Below are 20408 nucleotides of genomic sequence, written 5' to 3' on the forward strand. Positions count from 1 at the left end.
TACAGCCTTATTCCAAAATTGATTAAATTAATTTCTCAAAATTCTAAACAATGACAAGAGTAAAAGTATTTACAGTCTTTGCTTAATACTTTGTTGAAGCACCTTTGGCACAAATTACAGCCTCAAGTCTTTGAGTATGCTGCTACAAGCTGGGCACACCTGTTTTGAGGCAGTTTCTCCCATTCTTCTTTGCAGGACCTCTCTCAATCTCCATCAGGTTGGATGGGGAGTGTCTGCACAGCAATTTTCAGATCTCTCCAGCGATGTTCAATCGGGTTTAAGTCTAGGCCACTCAAGGACATTCACAGAGTTGTCCCGTAGCCACTCTCATCTTGGCTGTATACTTGGGGTTATTGACCTGTTGGAAGGTGAACCTTCAGCCAAGTCTGAGGTCCAGAGCACGTTTTCATCAAGGATGTCTCTGTACATTGCTGCATGCATCTTTCCCTTGATCATGACAAGTCTCCCAGTGCCTGCCACTGAAAAACATCCCCACAGCATGATGCTGCCACCATGCTTCACTATAGGGATGGTACTGGCCAGGTGATGAGCGATGCCTGGTATCCCCCAGACATGACGCTTGCCATTCAGGCCAAAGCATTCTTTGTTTCATCAGACCAGAGAATTTTGTTTCTCATGGTCAGAGTCCTTCAGGTGCCTTTTGGCAAACACCAGGTAGGCTGTTATGTGCCTTTTACCAAGGAGTGGCTTCCACCTGGCCACTCAACCACATAGGCCCGATTAGTGGAGTGCTGCAGAGATGGTTGTTCTTCTGGAAGGTTCTCCTCTCTCCACAGAAATGCTGGAGCGCTGTCAGAGTGACCATCAGGATCCTAGTCACCTCCCTGACTAAGGCCCTTCTCCCCCGATTGCTCAGTTTGGCCAGGCAGCCCATTCTAGGAAAGAGTCTTGGTGGTTCCAAGCTTCTTCCATTTATGGATGATGGAGGCCATTGTGCTCATTTGGCCCTTCAAGGCTGCAGAAATTTTTCTGTACCCTTCCCCAGACCCAGCATAATCCTGTCTCGGAGATCTACAGACAATTCTTTGAACTTCATGGCATAGTTTGTGCTCTGACATGCACTATTAACTGTGGGACTTTATATGGACAGGTGTGTAACTTTCCAAATCATGTCCAATCAACTGAATTTACCACAGGTGGATGCCAAGTTGTAGAAACATCTCAAGGATGATCAGTGGAAATGAAATGCACCTGAGCTCAATTTTGAGTGTCATGGCAAAGGCTGTAAATACTTCTGTAAATAGGATTTTTTTTTAATTTTTATTAAATTTGCAAAGACTTCAAAACAAACCTCTTTCATGTTGTCATTATGGGTATGGTTTGTAGAAAAATAATGACTTTAATGCATTTTGAGATAAGACTGTAACATAACAAAACGTGGAAAACGTGAAGCGCTGTGTATAGTTTCCAGATGCACTGTAAGGCAGTTCTGAAGGCAAAATGGGATCCAACCTGGTACTAGAAAAGTGTACCTAATATAGCAGCCGGTACACACAGGAATTAAGTAGCTGATGCTTTTGGTTTGATTTACTAAAAGGAGTACAGCAGGTTCACTCTCAAAGTGAATTCTTGCTTAGTGACTGAATTGACGGTGCGATGCGATGATGTTTAGAAAATATGTCTGGGGGTTCCAAGTCATTTTCCAGCAAGGAATGCTGATTTTAACGTGTGAAAAATTAAAAAAAAAAATTGCAAGTGGTTAATCTGTATACAGTCTACCATATCAAACCATATAACCTTCACACAAACAAGCACACAAGTAACAAGGCACTTAAAAGTAAAGAAATCTGTATTAAGCTATATAGCAAAATATATGGTTAAACATTTTTTCTTCACAAAATATTAGAAAAACCTCTCATTAGAAACATTGTCAAAAATCTGCAAACAAATGGAAATTCAACAGGACCTTAAAAGTCTCAGAAATTGAACTTTCTAATAGAAACAGATCTTGTGTATGCTGTACACAGGCAAAGCATCTTGCTCCATCCCCTGGTTTTCAAAGAGACACTTGCTCCCTGTAAGACTGCTTGGAGCATTATTGCTGTACGGTCCCACAAGGGCACCAAAGCTATCTGAAATCCTGGATAGCAATGGACGGATTCACAGATTAACAAGAATAAATAACTGCACCAACTGGCTGGCAATTACCCCACAGAACTGGTAGAGCATTTGCTGGTGACACAAGAACAGGAAATGCGGGATTGCAGGGTATGGTCGATTAATACCACAGGATAATTTCGAGGTACAGCCATGGGGTCCACATCAATCCCTTGGTCTTCTCACAGGCTGCTAAAGACTTCTTTCCGTTTGTTCCAGTCCATGGTGGGTGCCTTTTTCTGTGATCGCTTCTGGTGGGCTCGCTCCTTAGCTGCTGCCAGGGACAAATTAAGATCAAGTGTTTCAATGCTTGGGATAGGGTTCGAGGCAGGAGCTGGGATGGGATCCTGAACATCCTAAAACCAGAAATTATTTAAATTTAGAACAAAGTGTCAAGGAATCATGATTATTATTATAACAAAAGTCCACAGCACTCAATCCCACTAGCCAACAAAATTAGAACGAATTTCAAACCCAACTCCAGGCAAATGTCTGCAACTTCCCCACACTGTTTTTAGTCACTGTTCTCCCCTGTCGCTTCAGTGGGCTGAGCTTCAAAGGAACCCCATTACTGTGCCCTGAATGGCTAGCACATGTGCACTAAAGCACAACTGACCATCCTGTTGTGTCACTTCTCCCATACCCAGTTCTGCTTTACAGTAAACTGCCAGCCTGAGCTCTGCTGTACAGTGGACTGCAAGAGGCTGATACCAGGGCACATGCAGGTACTTGCACTGCTGGCATTTGAAGAAAAACAAAACAAAACAAAACCAAAAACAACCATACAATCAATTCTGAGTTGCATTCGTGTCTCCCCCCCCATATCTGCCTGGGGTTTAGATTTAAATTATATTGTGGTTTGCAACATAATTACTTATCAGTGGCTATTTACTATGGACTATACAAATATACCTTCTGCGCCTGTTGTATAGGAGAGTTTTCTACCGGTGATGGCTCTGGATTAGATACAAGCGAGTCCCGGGGACTATCATTCTCCAGGTGCTCCAACTTGTTCTCCTGCCAAGCAGAAGACAATATAAAGTAATCTATAAAACACAATATTTACAGCAAACAAAACCAGGCCATTAGGAGACATTACCTTTTCTAGACTCCCATTGGCCACTTTATATGGCAGAGGACCTTGAAGAAAAAAAAAAAGAAAAAAAGTATTATACTATACATCTACATTCTGATTGTAATGAAAGTATGTTAGAAAGTTTAGAATCAGGAGCGACAAAATTATAAAGCTGGCTATACAGTATATTAATTCATTTTTTCCTCAACCAGAAGGTTTAAAAGGAAAAAAAAAAAAAAAAAAAAAAAAAAAAAAAAAAAAAAAACACCAGATTTTCCCATCCACATCAATATCATTCCCACCATGTTATTGTATTTTGACAGGGTGGACACTTCCACCATCAGAATACACTGATCAGTGCTGTCAGCTATATCTATCGGCACCAATTGTCCAGGAAAAATCCGGCGGGCTGGTTGTAGAGTCGATCGGACCAACTTTTCTACAACCAGCACAACCACACATGGATCAAAATTGGGAAATCCCTGCTGAACCAGCTGATGTTCGATCCATGTATGGCCAACGCCAACTGCCATCAGGTGCAAAATCCCCTGAAAAAGTGCTGCCAGTGGTCCTCAGATGCTTTCTTGGACTACAATACTGTAAAGTGAACAGCTACAGAAAAAAAGGGCTAAATTTGAAAAGTGGGGGGGGGTTGGTGGCAACGACGACAATGCTGTAGTGCAGGGATTTCCAAACAAAGGGCCAGTTTACAGTGCCTTGGACTTTAGGGGGGCCGGACTGTGGCCACTGAGAGTAGAAATTGTCCTGGCGTCAGCGGGAGCAAGAGTGCCCCCATTGAGGTCAGTAGCAGGAATATTGCCCCATTGTTGGCATCAGTGGGAGGAGTGTAGAGGTCGACCAATATACCGGCCCATTTTTGGCATTTAATTAATCGGCAGATTGTGCTGATTTAAAAAAAAAAAAAAAAAAAAAAAAAAAAAAAAAAAAAAAAGCAGATTTAAAACTTCAGCGCGACTTGCAAATTACTTCTGTAGTAGAAGTCAATGCAAGTTGCCTGAAGTCTTCCCATGGAGTGACTTGTCTCTCCTATCTGTGCAGCCTGCCAAGTCTGAGAAAAGCAAAGAGATAAAATGTTTATTCTTATCACTGGCCTGAAGTGTGTAGAAGTTTTCAGTTTAAACATTTAAAGACTAAATCTTTTCTGACACTTAGAAAATACAGGATTTTTTACGCTAGAAAATCTACACATATATTTTTTTTTTTAGCAGAGACCCTAGGGAATAAAATAGCAGTTGTTGCAATATTTTATGTCACGGTATTCGTGCAGCAGTCTTTCAAACTGAATTTTTTTGGAAAAATACACTTTAGTTTTTTTTTTTTCAAATTCATTAAAACAGTAAAGTTAGCCCATTTTTTTTCATCCAAAAGTTTTGGTTACCTGTTTGTGTATTTAAGATAATTTATTTTTTATCTAAATTATACATACAAGTGAACTGATTGGAGGTTTGTTTTGTTTAATAAATGTTTAAATGTAAGACATTTTCTGTATCACTTATTACTTAAGGGTGCTTTCACACTGGAGCGGGCAGGCGTTGATGGTAAAACGCTGCTAGTTTTAGTGGCGCTTTACTCACTTTAGCGGTGCCATTCGGCCGCTTATAACCCAGCTAGTGGCCGATGAAGGGGTTAAATGCACCTGTGTAGCGCCGCTGACAAAGCGCTTTGCAGGTGCCCATTCATTTCAATGGGCAGGAGTGGTATACACCGCTCCAAAGATGCTGCTTGCAGGACTTTTTTTAACATTCTGCCAGCGCATCGTCTCAATGTGAAAGCACTCGGGCTTTCACACAGACTGCAGGGGAGCCGTTTTGAAGGCACTTTACAGGCGCTATTTTTAGCCCAAAAGCGCCTGAAAAACGCCCCAGTGTGAAAGGGGTCTAACTGTTAGATTTTATGAGACGAAGGGAAAAAAATATAAATAAAAAATTTAAGAATAATCAGCATCATATCTGCCATCGGCTGCCACAATTTCTAAATATTGGCATCAGCCAGAGAAAAAACCCATAGCGGTCGACCTCTGGAGGAGTGTCTTGTATCCGTGGAAGGAAAAGTGGAAAAGTGCCCCAAGGGCTGGATTAAGGCAAACAAAGGGCTGCAGTTTGGAGGCCACTCCTGTAGTGTTATAGCAGTGGTCCTCAAGTACCTCCAACAGGCCACGTTTTGGGAATTTCTCTTCGATAAAATAGCTGTCCAAAATACCAAGCCATTGACTGATTTAAAGCACCTGTGCAAGATAAAGGAAAACCTGCAAACATGGCCTGTTGGGGTACTTGAGGACAGAGTTGAGAACCACTGTTATAGGTACAGGGAATTGCATAACAAGCAGGGAAGACATTCATTGACTGTTAGGGTTTTTAACCACATGCTTACTGGGCACTTAAACCCCCCTCCTGCCCAGACCAACTTTCAGCTTTCAGCGCTGTTGCACTTTGAATGACAATTGTGCGGTCATACAACACTGTACACACATGAAATTTTTATCTTTTTTTCCCCACAAATAGAGCTTTCTTTTGGTGGTATTTAATCACAGCTGGGATTTTTATTTTTTGCTAACCAAACAAAAAAAATGGAAAATTTTGAAGAAAAAAAAAAAAAAAAAAACACCATGTTTCATAGTTTGTTATAAAATTTTGCAAACAGGTCATTTTTCTCCTTCGATATGCACTGATGAGGTGGCACTGGTGGGCACTGATAGGCTGCACTGATGGGGACAGATAAGGTGGCACTGATGGCCTCTGAAGGGTGGAACGGATGGGTGGCACTGTGGGCGCTGATGGGTGGCACATGATCGCCGTGATCGGGACTGATGTACCTCTCATGGCCGCCGGTGATGAGGTTTTTTTTCCTCCTCGCGCTGCCAGGAGGAAAAATAGCCGATTACCCCCTACTCTTATCTGTGATCAGGCAAGTCTCAGACTCGCTGATCACCACGTGCGCGCCCTGCAGGGGGCGCGCAGGCCACTCGTGCACGGGACGTCAATAGACGTCGTCCCGGCAATGTAAATCCGCGCTGTTGCCGTCATTTGGCAATAGCGCGGATCTGAAGAGGTTAAATGCTGTATTGCAATCTGTAAAGTGGTTACTATGGCTCCAGAGGGTACCCAAGTGCAAGGGGTATTTCTGCACATTTTAGGGAGTATTGTTTAGAAAAGTTCTTCAATTACCTTATCTATCCATACACACGGTTATTGGTAATGAATGTACATATGTAAAATAGTAATTACTTTTGGACAGCCTAAACCAATTATAGGGCAATTCCTAACAATTGCCTTCATAAGGTGTATAGGAGACTGCCACTGCCCACTGGAACATGACAGGTGGATTTTGGTTGGATGCAATCAACAAAAAAAAAAAAAAAAAAAAAAAAACCAAACACACTTTTCATGCCAGAATATTTGACATATCAGTAGGACCCTGGTGTACATCAAGAACTTTAAAATCAGCCCATGAACTGTAACCGGTAAAAAAACTGAAAGCATCACAGTAGAAAAACCAAGTCACAGTATAGCAGTGTTGCCGTACATAAAACTGATCCTGTTAAGTGAAGTAGGAGAGCCTTTAGCCTGAAAAGAATTAGCAAGAGGATTACTGTCGGTCCCTATAGCAACCCAGAAAGCAGCAAAATGAACGTACGGTCACCCCCTCCCCCCCTTTCCAACGCTAGAACTACAAAATTATGAAACCATACTGGCAGATCTTTCATACTAAAGCATTGAAGATTTGAAAGTATGTTCACTAGATGACCATTAAGGAGACAAGATAGGCTTCCGATTGTAAAGTTCACCGTCTGGCTATCTAGACAAAGCTTAGAGTTGCCATGTGAACAAAAGCAAAGTATTCAGCATCCGTTTACCACCCAGTATTCACATCCCCGGGGAGAGAGTCCAAAATCATGAAAGGAGTAGACCTGCACCCTTTCAGACCTGGTTTCAGGGACACTCTTCAGAGGAGGTTGAAAGTAATTGAGCAAAGGTCATCAATACAAGGTCTAAAACAGACACTCAAACAAGTTTGGATAAAGGTTCAGTGTAATTTTTTTTTTTTTTTTTAAAGAAAAGGTTTATTCAAATCTTTACACTACAAGCGATGAACAGGCACAGCCGGTAACATTTACATTACAATAGGGATTACCACAGAGCAATTCGCTGATATCCCAGAGGAGAAAAGGGTGTGACACCTAAAATACAGTAGGATGGTCCTCTGACAGGTGTATTATACTATATAGATACAGGAAGGTTCAGAGTAATCGAATATGGATATTTCCAAGTTAGGCAGAGGTTTTCCTTTCAACACAGGAACCCCTGAAATAACTCATCAGGCTCAGGGAACCCCTGGTATATCTACAACCCGTGATACATTAGTGTGATTGTCAATGGGGAGAATGCTCCTCACTTGTGGTCACTGGGAAGAATTACCCCCTTAAGGATAGCTAAAAAGGTCGGTGGTGTCAGCTGGAACTTATCGGAAACCGAAATTGTTCAAGGAAACCCTAGCAACCTCTGAAGGAACCCGGTTGAGAAACCCTGTGCTATAGAGCTGAGGCAGCATCTGCAAGGACTACAGCTTATTCTTCAGGTCCCAATTCCCCCCACCTGCCGCAACCACCATCAGAGGTCTCCCCTTCCCCAATAAAGTGAACATTTTATATGTTAGGTAATAAGGTGGGGGGGGGGGGGGGGGAGCAGACATAGGCAGATACTAGAGTGGATTCATGAGATTGCATCTGCAAGGACTCCCACCATCTTGTTCTTTATGTCCCAGCACAAGCTCCTTTCTTGAAGCGGAAGTAAACCCATCCATAAAACCGTTTCATTTCCAGCATGTGCCAGAAATGTAACACTCCCATTGGTTGTGCTCTCAACCAAACTGAGAAACCATCCAATGGCTGGTGTCATAACTGATCACATGTGCAGCATCATGGCAGTTGTAGATTAAACAGAGGCAAAGATGGCAGCTTCCTTGGCGGAAAACTATAGGAGGGTTTACTTACACTTTAACTGAATAAATGATTATATTTTATAGAAAAGAAAAACCACAGCAAATTTTAGGCAGAAGGGGGGGGGGGGGAGCAGAGATGGGTAGATGCAAGAGCAGCCTTTTTCAACCAGGGTCCCTAGGCACCATGGAGTGCCTTGGCAAAATGTCCAAGAAGTTGTCCAAAAATTGTATACAAGCCAGCAGGTGGATCAATCCTAACTTACACAAAGCCACAGGTTTTCATTGTTCACAACTAAAACCTTCCAGCCACCAGCACCCCAACTAATGAGTTTGTTTTTTATAAAGAGAAGAAAGACATAGTTTGCTCCTCCCTTGCCCCTCTCCATTAGCCCCAGGGTCATTAAGTGAGGGAGAGAAACTGAAGGAGAAGAGAAACACTGGAATACTAGTCAGTGCGTGTGTGCAAAAGGTGTGTTTGCCTTGGAAGAATACACCTGTAATTTTGGGCGTTCTACAAAAAAAAACTATTTTTTTTCAAATTTTTAGAATGGGGTGCCTCGAGATCGTTCTGAATTTGAAAGGGTGTCCTAACTAAAAGCTTGAGGAACATGGTCCTAGAGTAGACTCATGAGGTTGTAGCTCCATGGACTTTAGCTGCCTTTCAGGTCCTCACTACCCATGCCTAATGCTACCACCGTCCAAGGTCTTTCTTCCAATATATTTTATTAATAGCGGAAGTAAAGCCATAACAAAAGTGCAATGAACACATATTGCGTCATGAGCCAACATAACAAGGCATCAGTCCTCTAAACCTATTTTATCATTTATTCATAGAGCAGCAACACATCCGATGCCATGCAAAGCAGTAGGGGTAAGCAGAAATTAGAACTACAGAGTGGAAATCCAACCACAGCAAAATGTATTGAACATTACAAATAAAGTACCAAAAACTGCAATTCTAAGTCTTGGGGGACCAAGATTATAGGAGTCCTTATCAAATTTTAGCTACATGCCTTGGCAGTAACTTTGATTGCTCAGAAATTGTACTAATGCCATTTTGAGGGGACAAAAGACTTTCAGTCACTTTGAACATTGAGAAAAGGAACTTGCTTTTGCTGTCTCTTGGGCAACATAGCTTCACATATATAGGGGGGTTATATACAGGTAAGGAGTTCATAAAGTACTTTGGATTTAAACTGTCCGCAACAAAAAAAAAAAAAAAAAAAAAAAAAAAAATAATAGCATGTCCCGTATAAGCTACAACATAAGCCGCTTGTCCACAGCAAAGAAACACCACATGAAAAGAAACATAAATCCCAAGTCTGTCCAGCAAAAACTTAAACATTTCCTTCTAGCAGGGATATAGACCTAGATTATTATTTATCAAAGCAGAAATCCACTTGTGAAGACAGTTGCCTTCTCTAAAGTGAAAATGCTTTACTGCCTCCAGTTTCTCAACAGCTCAACTCTTGCCAAACCATCTTTCCCAGTGCTTACAACCTCTATGGTCTTAAAAGTCCATATTAAAAAAAAAAAAAAAAAAAAAAAAAAAAAGAAAGCTTAGTAAATCGAAAACACATTTTGCAAGTTTTTGGAACACCTAGTGTTAATTCCCAACAATGCATGAGGAGGTTATTCTCAAAAGATGAAAAGGACAAGGGCAAACATGGGCAAGAGGAGGAAGCCAGAACTGGGGTTATTTTTGGAAAGGATTTTTAAATTAAAAATTTGGCTTCTGTTACAATTGGATCTGACCATGATCGGCAGTGACAGAAGCTGTAATAGTGATATTTATAATACTTTACAAAGTCATACAAATTGATCACTATATACACCAGCTATTCTCAACCAGGGTTCCATAAAACCCTCAAGTTCCTCCAGAGGAGGCCAGGTGTTCCTTGAACTGTGCCCGATTAACCTCCATGTGATTGGGTCTGCGCAGATCTGGAGCCAACGTCACTTGGAAGAACTAGTGGCATGACACCAATGACCTTTGTAGCAGTCTAATGGGGCATTCTTCTCACTGACCAATGTATGGTGCAAAAGTTCAGCCAAAACCTAAGAGTAAATCTACTCGCAGCCCCATTCTAAGCCAAATCAATCTAACCTTGTAAAGGAAAGATTGTGATACTTGACTATCCTGAAGTGGCTCCGGTCTCCAGCAGTGGCTTCAGTGTAGAGAGAAAGACGAAAATGGCTGGGAAATGAATAGGAGCTGACATCCATAGACTTACTATGGGGCATCAATTGTTGGCTGCCTCTGCTCTACACAGAAGCCGCAGATAGCTCAGCCTGGGACCGGACAGGAGTGTCTTCAGAATAGGTGTGTATAGTGATCTTTTCTTTACAGGGATAGATTGGGGTCAGAATTGGACTGGGAATAGGTTTAGTTGAACTTCCAATTTAACTTTTTTTTTTTAGTAGGGGTTCCCAAGACCTGAAAATTTTGAGGTTTGCGTAGGTGTATAAATGTTGGGAAAGACTGCTATATAATTAGGTGTAACAAAGCTTATTCAAGGAGTTGCTCCGATTGCCTACAGCTTGTCAGACTGGACCTTCAATAGCAGGTCCCTCACACAGGCAAAGTAGTACAGAGGACCTATGTTTATGGAGACCTGATCAATCTCTAGGTGAATCATTTCTGAAGCTTCAAACTCTTAAACAGATTTCCTCACTATATACTACTGAGCCTGTCTCCCAAAACTGTTCATTTTTAAGGCTATTGTCCAAATAAGGGAAGTTTATGGAACAATAAATACCAACTCATTACTAACAGCTGGCTATGGCTGTCTGTCTTCTCTCCATCTACGTAAATCTCCAATGCTGCATGTGTGCCATCATACATTCAGAAGTTTCTTGAGAACGCCCTACAAACTGAGAAAGTTTGAGTAGCAAGGTTTATTCCAGATTCTTGAAACTTCAAATTTGTAGGGCATTCGCTGGGGACTTTCTCACCTGGAAAACCCTGTACGATACAGTGAACGCAACATTACCCTACAATAGAGAGTCAAAGCTCTGGACACAATCAATGAGTAATATATTTAATCAACTCTGGGCAAATGTTTGTGGACACCCTATATAAGCTGGTAAACATTGCATTCCAAAATAAAGGCATTTACATGGAGTTGTTACTCCTCCCACCCCATTGAGGCCATAACCATCTCCACGCCTCTGGAAAGGCTTTCTACAAGATTTTGGCATGTGTGCTCAAATGCCAAACGAACATTTGTGAGATCAGGTATGGATACTGGAGAAGTCCTGATTCGCAATTGGCATTCCAATTCTTCCCAGAGGCGTTCAGTAGGGTTGAGGTCAGGACTCCTTGCAAGCCACTGGAGTTCCTCCACACCAAACCCATCAAATGAGGTCTATATTGAGACGGCTTTTTGCACACATGCTGAAAACAGAAAATGGCCTTTCCCAAACTATTCATTTGTGTATGTAGGAAGCAAACTTATGTATCTGTAGCGATAACCGTATTCTTTAGTGAAAACACCTGAAGGCAACCATTTGCAAGAGTATTCAGATACTTTTGGCCATAGAGTAGATGGTTATGTTGGTGCTATATAAAATGTAGATAATAAAAATTTTCAAAAATTATGGACAAGTGCTGAATAATGGGATCTTGTTTTGAGGAAATATATATATATATATTCCCTTTGTCGCAAGTAAATATTACAGTTTAGAAGGAAAGATCAGAGCAGACTGTTAGTGGAGCAAAGTGCACAAATCTGGCTCACCCCCCCCAATGTACGCAACAGAGATGTGAATCCGGTACACTGAATCCCTATAATCCAGCTAAGTAGATTGTAGAGGAGGGGGAAGCATGCTGTTAGCATCTCACAATCCAATTTTACCAACCTGACAGGTGTTGCCGTCCCGGAGTCACATGACATTCCTGGAAGTATTGATCTGCCTCAGGATCCACCACCAACAGCGTTGTCTCCTCGCCCCCGGTCTTGATGGCCCCCACCACATCTCCGTGCTGTTTGCCCAGCATGCTTTCACCGTTCACCTGCAGGAAAATAACCAGGAGACTGTGCTGTCAGGTGCTAATGCTACTTGGTCAAGTTTTACCAACTGACTGCCCAGGCTCATATCTCGTCCACCTTCCTTTGTCACCACAATAGGCGTTGCCTGTTTATCCCGGTGAATACTTGCTGCCTGGTAACCTTATCCAAGTAGGAGCGTACCTCAATGATGCGATCCTTTGGCAAAAGCCCAGCCTGTTCGGCGGGTGAATCAGGATCCACAGCCCGGATGTACTGCCCTGGGTGGTTTTTGTCACTGTGCAGGTTAAACCCAAAGCCGTTCGGTCCTTTCTTTATGGTGCAAAGCCTGGGGCGGTATTCCTTCTGCGGAGAAAAAAAAAATAAAGTCATACAGCATCAAGATTTTTTCTAAGAGGATACTGCAACCAGTGAGCATACTGTGGTCTTTCAGTCACTGGAAGCTGCTCAGTGCCCTTATTGGCATCAATGCCAGGCATATTCCATTCACAAATCCAGAAGGCCTAATTATCCAGTTCACAAATGCTAAGCCCCAGCACAGGTTGAGATTAAACTTAAACAGATCCAGTCATGAATGGCCATAAGAAAAAAAAAAAAAAAAAGGAACATTGCATCTGAGCACCACAAACTATAAACCTCCATCAGACCAAAAGCCATTGAAGGTGCCACACCCCCAAAAGTTTAAACAGTATGAACAACATGTGGAGGGGGATTTTCAAGGCACCACACCACAATCGTTCTAAAAATAAATTTTATTCGGGTTGCACCGATACCAAGTATTTTCCCCAAGTACTCGTGAAAATGCTCCAATACCAAAACTGATACCTTTGCGGTACGATTTGAGCCCATACAAAATGAATGGGCTGAAATCACCCTGTAAAGAACCCCCAAGCGAATTGAACGGGAATGCTGTGCGATTCCTGTCCGAATCGCATACAGTTTCCCACAGTGCTCCAGTGTGAACTCAGGCTTGTCAGGGATTTCAGCCTGGGTTCACACAGGAGCGATGGGAAAAACGCATGCGATTCGGACAGGAATTCTGTTCAAACCGCATGTGATTTTAGCCCAGTCATTTTGTATGGGCTCAAATCGCATAACAAAAAAAAAAAAAAAAAAAAAAAAAAAAAAGTATCAGTACTCTGTATTGGCGAGTACTTGACCGAAAGTATCCATACTCCTAACTAGAAATTCTGCATCGGTGCAACCCTCATTTTTATTTACACACACCATTTAAAAACCAGGACCACAAGGGTCCATGAATTTGGATAAAAACAGATCAATAAGGTGTATTGAAAGCTGCCACACATTGCATCTTTGATAGATGAAATATATGTCTAATGTCAATTAGCTCCAACGCGTTTCAACTCAAGCATAGGAGTCTTCTTCAGGGGTTGGAATAGAGCAGTGGTCTCCAAACTGTGGCCCTTTGCCTGCTTTTATCTGGGCCTTGGGGCACCTTTCCTCCCAGTGATACAATACACCACCGACACCCACAAAGGGGCATAATTCATATTACCAACAATGGGAGACTATTCCATTGACTCCAATGATGGGGAACTAAACCTCCCACTGACAATGACAATGGGAATGGGGCACTATTCCTCTCCAATGCCAGAGATGCACGGTTTACTCCCACACACACAGGTATAATTTTTACTCCCAATGGCCACAGGCTGGCCCCCCTAAAGTCTGAAGGACAGTAAAAACTTTAAATAGGACAATTACTCCTGTTTACCTCCATTTACCTGTACAGAACAAAAAAAAAAAAAAAAAAAAAACCCAACCCCAAAAAACCAAACCACCCAACTGCATTCACCTGTCAATTGCCTTCTCTAAATGTTAGCAGTATTAAACCCAAAACTAAAAAAGTAATATGTTGCAGCTTACCAAGCGTTAGATGTGGTGACTGCATCAGTTTTAGGCTCCCCCCCTCCCCTGGTGATCTGGCCAACACCACCTGTATTAGACTGCCCCCACTCTGGATGAAGGAGCACAGAGGGCACCTTGGGACAGAAACATTGACATTTTGGGAGGAGGGGAGTGTTAGTGTATTTAAATCTGCTAGTACATCTAACAAATTGAAGCCAAACTCCAGCTCACACTGCAGTTACAGCAACATTCTCCCCCCCCCCCCCCTTTCATATAAAATAAAAGCTGACCATTGCAAGCACCTGTCAGTGTGAAGAGTGTTAAAGGTAAAGTTAATATCGCCTAAACTTGTACGGTTTAGGAGATATTCCCTTTGCATGCAGCGGCGCATGCGCTTTGAATGCCCGGCAGACGCTGCCAGACCTTGCCGGGAAGAAAACTCCTGTCCGCATGCGACGTCATCGCGGCTCCGGCCACCCACGGCGTTGGAGCCGTGAACCTGGAAGACACGCCGAGGGCAAGATGTCAGCTCCCTCGGTGTGGACCGGGCTCAGATACAAGGGCTTTGTTCTGAGGAAAGCATTTCATAATGAGCTAGTATGCGCTGCATACTAGCTCATTATGCCTTTGCCTTGCAGGGTTTTCTTTTTTTTTTAATGTGCGGGTATACAACCACTTTAACAGATACATTTACAGGACAGCTTTTTTTTTTTTTTTTTTTTCAAAAAACAAGTCAGTCTCCAAGATAATAGTGTACGATAGAGCTGTAGATTATCAAAGTTTGGCCGGGGGATTGCTCAGTTCCCTTGTTTGTGTGGATGGAGGAATCTTCATTTTTTTTGTTGTCCAGCCCACTGGCTGAGCATAAAAATGGAACCATCTATGGTCAGCCTAAGAAGCATTTGTAAGCTGTCTTGATGTAAGATTTACTGCTCTGAACTTCTGCTACAGAATGAACCCGGTATACCTAAAGCACTTACAAATGCCGGAGTTCTGAGATGGATTAACCCCTTGAATACCACAACATTTATATACATACCATGGTAGAAGGGTTAAAAAATGTTTTTAATTTATTTTTTGGTGAACAATGGATCCTGCTTCTTTAAAGAATGTTATAGGACGGTGCTTGTCATGTGTCATTTGGCCCCCTAAAACACCTAAAAAGCCTGGCTGATCCTGCCAGTTTCTCCCCTCCCCTCTGTAAACTGACCACGGTGTAATAATTTGTAGACACTAACTTTTGCGCAAACCAAGATACACATAAAGGAATTTTACTAAAAATATGTAGCAGAATACATTTATGAAGAAATTCAATTGTCGTCATTGGATAGATTTTTATAGCAAAAAGTCAATATTGGGTTTTCAAAAAACAAAACCAGAAAAATGTTATTTGGGTAGGACAACGCACTGTCAGGTAAAGCAATGCAGTGTCGTATCAAATAAAAAAAAAAAAAAAAAAAAAGCTGCCTGGTCATGGAGGGGGTGTGGTAGTGGAGGTCAAGTGGTAAACGTTCAAAAGCAAGCTCGAATCTGATTGGAGGCCCTGATAAACTTAGAAAGCAGTCACCCCCTACCCCCATCTTTCCTTTTAATCTCTAGCTAAGAAAGGCAGCAAGCGAGGGCGTGTTAGCAAACTCCCCTCCTATCTCACAAGCAGGCGATCTCAGAAAACCACAAAAAAAAAAAAAAAAAAAAAAAAAAAAAAAAAAGGGGGGGGGGGGGGGGGGGGTTTAGGCAGGTAAACTGGTCTGATATAGAAATGCATGACTCCCAAAGACTGAAGCATGATGGGACTTGTAGTTTCGCAGCAGCTGGAGGGCCACACAGGTTGAGCACCCATGGTCTAAAGCAGTGTTTCTCAACCTTTTCACCTTTGCAGAACCCCTGGCAAAAGTCGGAGATCTCGGGGAACCCCAAAATCATTTTCATATCCACAGCTCACAGAACATTGATGTTATCAGCGAGCTGTAGATAACAATTCTTAGAAATAGCATTAAACAATAGAAAAAAAAAGAAAAAAAAACCCTCCTTAAAATGTGACACTTGTGCTTGCTTTTTTGCGGATGCTCAATCCTGGGTCAGGTCTGGAACTTGAGATAAGCTGTGTACAGTACGGGGGGGGGGGGCAGAGAGCACAATATAGAGGGGGCCCCCCCAGAGAGCACAATTCCCCCCTGGTCCCCCTGAACTATGTAGGAGGGACAGGAGAGAACAGTATAAGAAGAAATAGTATGGGGGCCACGAGAGAACAGCATAGTACAGGGGGCCAGGAGAGCACAGCACAGTACAGGGGGGGGCCCGGAGGAAACTGGTGGGCACAATACTGGCATCTTTAGTAATTTCCCTCATGCACAGTAGCTCAAGGAAGCTGCTGGAATGCCGATTCCCACCCGCCCTCCTCTCTTTCCCCCCCTGAATGAGGTCACATTCACATGCAAGCACCTGGGATGGAGGGGAGGGGCGGCTGTGATTGGCACGGGACAGCAATGCCAGTTGCCTGTGCACTGCAGCCTGTCAACTATACGTTTCACCGTTTATCTGCTTGTAATCAATGGCAGATCGTGGTGGAACCCCTTGGGATCCCCAGTTGAGAAACCCTGTTCTAAAGCCTCAAGGTTTTTCACCTTCATGTATTCTACGCATGAAGGTGAAAAGCCTTCTATGCTGCAGCTCCCTCCCACAGAACCCCCATCCCCCCCCCCCCCCCCCCCGTTCATCTCAGGTCCGATTTCAGTACGAATTTAAGGCTGAATTCAGACCAGAAGACACAGGACTTCTGTGCAATTCGCTCCGCAGCCGTCCGAGCTGTGTGGTCCGGCTCCTTTGAGAGCCAATCACAATCTCCAGGTCATTAGTTTAGAGCAGCGGTCGCCAACCAGTGGTCTGTGGACCACAAGAAAAAGTTGGTGTTCCCCAGCAACATTGTGGCAGACGTATATTGCCCAATCTTGTTTCGAGTGTTCTCAATGCACGCCGACAGTCAATATTGTCAGTGGGCGGTGATGCCCGAAGCTTCCTCTGTAGTTCCAGCTCCTGTGAACTCAGAGGGAGGCACCGGGAGTAGTGCAGAGAGCGGGAGGTGAAGAAGCCAGAGCATTGTGTATAAGGCAGAGAGCCAGAGTATTGTTTGTAGAGGTCGACCGATATATTGGATGATATTTGGTGTTTTTTACTTAAAATCGGCATCGGCCGATTGTGCTGATAAAAAAGGCCGATATCAGCGGACTTACAAATGACTTCTGTAATAGAAGTCAATACAAGTTGCCTGAAAACTTCTGTGAAGAGCCTTCTCCCCTCCTCTGGGCAGCCAAATCTGATAAGAACCTGAAGGATACAATGTTTACACTTCTGAATGAGCTGAACTCTGTGTGTAGAAGTTCTCAGTTTAACCATTTAAAGACTAAATCTTTTCTGACACTTGTTGCTTACAAGTAAAAATCCTGTATTTTCTGCTAGAAAATCACTTAGAACCCCCAAACATATATATATATTTTTTTAGCAGAGACCCTATGGAATAAAATAGCGGTTGTCGCAATATTTTATGTCACACGGTATTTGCACAGCGGTCTTTCAAACTCAATATTTTTTGAAAAAATACAAATAAAAAAAAAAACTAAGCAGTAAAGTTAGCCCATTTTTTTCATCCAAAAGTTTTGATTACCTGTTTTTGTGTATTTAATATTTAAGATAGTTTTTTTTATCTAAATTCTACATACAAGTGAACTGATTGGAGGTTTGTTATGTTTAAATGTAAAAAATTTTCTGTATCACTTAAGGTTGCTTTCGCACTGGAGCAGGCATGCGTTGACGGTAGAACACTGCTAGTTTTAGCAGCGCTTTACCATCATTTTAGCGGCGCTATTCAGCTGCTAGCAGGGCGCTTATAGCCCAGCTAGCAGCCGAGGAAGGGGTTAAATGCGCCCCTGCCGAAATGCTTTGCAGGCGCTTCGGCAGCGGTGCGCATTCATTTCAATGGGCAGGAGTGGTGGAGGAGCGGTATACACCGCTCCAAAGATGCTGCTTGCAGGACTTTTTTTAACATCCTGCCAGCGCATCGCCTCAGTGTGAAAGCACTCGGGATATCACACTGAGACTGCAGGGGAGCCGTTTTACAGGCACTTTACAGGCGCTATTTTTTAGCCCAAAAGCGCCTGAAAAACGCCCCAGTGTGAAAGGGGTCTAACTGTTAGATTTTATGAGATGAAGGGGGAAAAAAAAAAAAAAAAAAAAAAAAAAAAAAAAAAAAAAAAAAAAAAAATCGGTCTAATATATCAGCATCACATATCGGCCATCGCGATTTCTAAATATCGGCATCGGCCAGAGGAAAACACATATCGGTCGACCTGTAATTGTTTGTATATATAAGGTAGCAGTGCGATCCAGGGGGAGAGGGGCAGAGAGCCGGAGCATTGTGTATAAGGCATGTAATATTCAAATTAATTGGGACAGCTGTACCGAGGTGGCAGCAAAAAGGTTAAACCGCCTCCATACTCTTAGCTGGAACATTTCCATGCACAGGATACAGCGACTGCCACTATGCCATCCTCCACAAGCCTAGGCATGCCGGACACATCTGCACTCTTGTTCTTGCACTATGCGTGCGTAATAGCAAACAAAGACCAACAATGGCTCCTGAATAGAATGGAGAACCAGATAGAATAGATGTATCAAGGCTGGAACAATTTCAACTTTGCAACAGTGCGGAAACTTCTTCTGTGCACCAAAACCTCACCGACTCTTCATACAGCCTGTAAACTTCTCACGGTTCCTCATTTCCCCAACCAAAGAGAACTCTAGTTCTCTGCAAAATCCTACTGTCCAGTCCGGGGCGGAATCTCATCCACCGTTGTGTTGTAAAATAAGAATTGTCCGTCTTTCAGGTACTGGTTACGTATGAGTGTCTAGTTTAAGTGGTATTAAACCCAAAAGCAAAAATTGAATATATTGCAGCTTACCAATGATTAGCTGTGGTGGCTGCATTAGTTTTCTTTGGTTCCCCCCCCCCTCCCCATTTTCACCTGATGATCTTGTCTGCAATACACCTCCTGTGTTAGTGAGACATACCTCTGGAGGAAATGAGAACAGGAGGCACGGTAGCACTGCCAGTCTGAGGGGAGGGTAGTGTTAAATATATTAGCAGATTTAGATACACTAACAAAATTTAAGCCACATTCCAGCTCACACTTTATAAGCAGTTACAGCAAACCGTTTTTTGCTGTAAGTTGTGTGCACAGGTATCAGCACCCCCCCCCCCCCCCCCCAAAAAATCTATCAAAACCAGGTACCCACTTCCAGATAGATTGGCACACAGTGGACCATTCAGAAAACACAGCACGACTCGCGCATTTGCAGTAGAAAACATGCTGTGAAGCTGCAAGGCTTCACTTCCTGTTGCCCTTAAAAAGGATGCCAACACCTCCACCCAGAACCCATGGGCAGATCAGCTAGCGGTGCCGACATCACTAGATTCCTGGACTGGTAAGTATCCTTATATTAAAAGTCAGCAGCTACAGTATTTGTAGCTGCTGACTTAACTTTTTAATAAAGCCTGGAACACCGCTTTAAGTGGTTTGTCTGATCCATGTAAACTGATACAATCTGCTGGGGAACATGAAACCACCAGCCTAAGAAAAACGAATGCAGCCATCACATCTGAGAATTGGTAAACTGCAATATATTAAAAGTTTTGCTTTTTGGGTTTAAGTTAGAACTGCACGATTCTGGCTAAAATGAAAATCACGATTTTGTTTGCTTAGAATAAAGAGCACGATTCTTGCGGCGTAACATTTCACATTATATAAAAAAAAAAAAAAAAAAAAAAAAAAAAAAGGGGGCTACCTTTACTGTTTAGTTTTTTTTTTTTTTTTTTAATTCATTAAAGTGTATTCCCCCCCCCCCCCAAAAAAAAAAATTGCATTTGAAAGACCACAGCACAAATACAGTGTGACATGAAATATTCAACAATTGTCATCATATTCTCCAGGGTCTCTGCTAAAATTATATACAAAATGTTTGGGGGTTCCAAGTAATTTTCTAGCAAAAATACAGATTAACATTGTAAGAAACAAAATGTCAGAACAAGATTTAGACTTTAAGTGGTTAAACTTCCTTCATTTACACACTGAAGTTCATCCCTTGGATCCAAGAAGGAAAGGTTAGTATTCTCTACTAGCACTGACAATTGTGAAAAACTTGGCAGGCTGCCTGTTTCTCTTTTGACAGCTGAGTGAGCAGAGAACTCTACACTTGTTACATGAATTGAGGAATTCTGCAGGGGGGGGGGGGGGGGGGGGGTTTGAACAGAGATCACAATTTTTTAACAATTAATCGTGCAGTTCTAGCTTAAGTGCAAAACAGGGATTCCTGACATGTGCAAA

At 42.6% G+C, this 20408-nt stretch overlaps 1 protein-coding gene across 1 annotated transcript in view; it reads right to left on the reverse strand.

The window, feature by feature from the left end:
* Positions 1 to 1792: 1792 nt before the first annotated feature.
* NHERF1 (NHERF family PDZ scaffold protein 1) overlaps positions 1793 to 20408 on the reverse strand; it is a 38890-nt gene continuing 20274 nt past the window's right edge. The window contains exons 3-7 of the mRNA XM_073606649.1: positions 12346 to 12507; positions 12014 to 12167; positions 3218 to 3258; positions 3031 to 3135; positions 1793 to 2474 (exon numbers count right to left, since the gene is read on the reverse strand). Coding sequence (XP_073462750.1) covers positions 2301 to 2474; positions 3031 to 3135; positions 3218 to 3258; positions 12014 to 12167; positions 12346 to 12507 — 636 coding nt within the window. The 3' untranslated portion in view covers positions 1793 to 2300. The remainder of the gene's footprint in view (positions 2475 to 3030; positions 3136 to 3217; positions 3259 to 12013; positions 12168 to 12345; positions 12508 to 20408) is intronic.

This window comes from Aquarana catesbeiana, linkage group LG12 (assembly GCF_042186555.1).
Source record: "Aquarana catesbeiana isolate 2022-GZ linkage group LG12, ASM4218655v1, whole genome shotgun sequence".
NCBI lineage: Eukaryota > Metazoa > Chordata > Amphibia > Anura > Ranidae > Aquarana > Aquarana catesbeiana.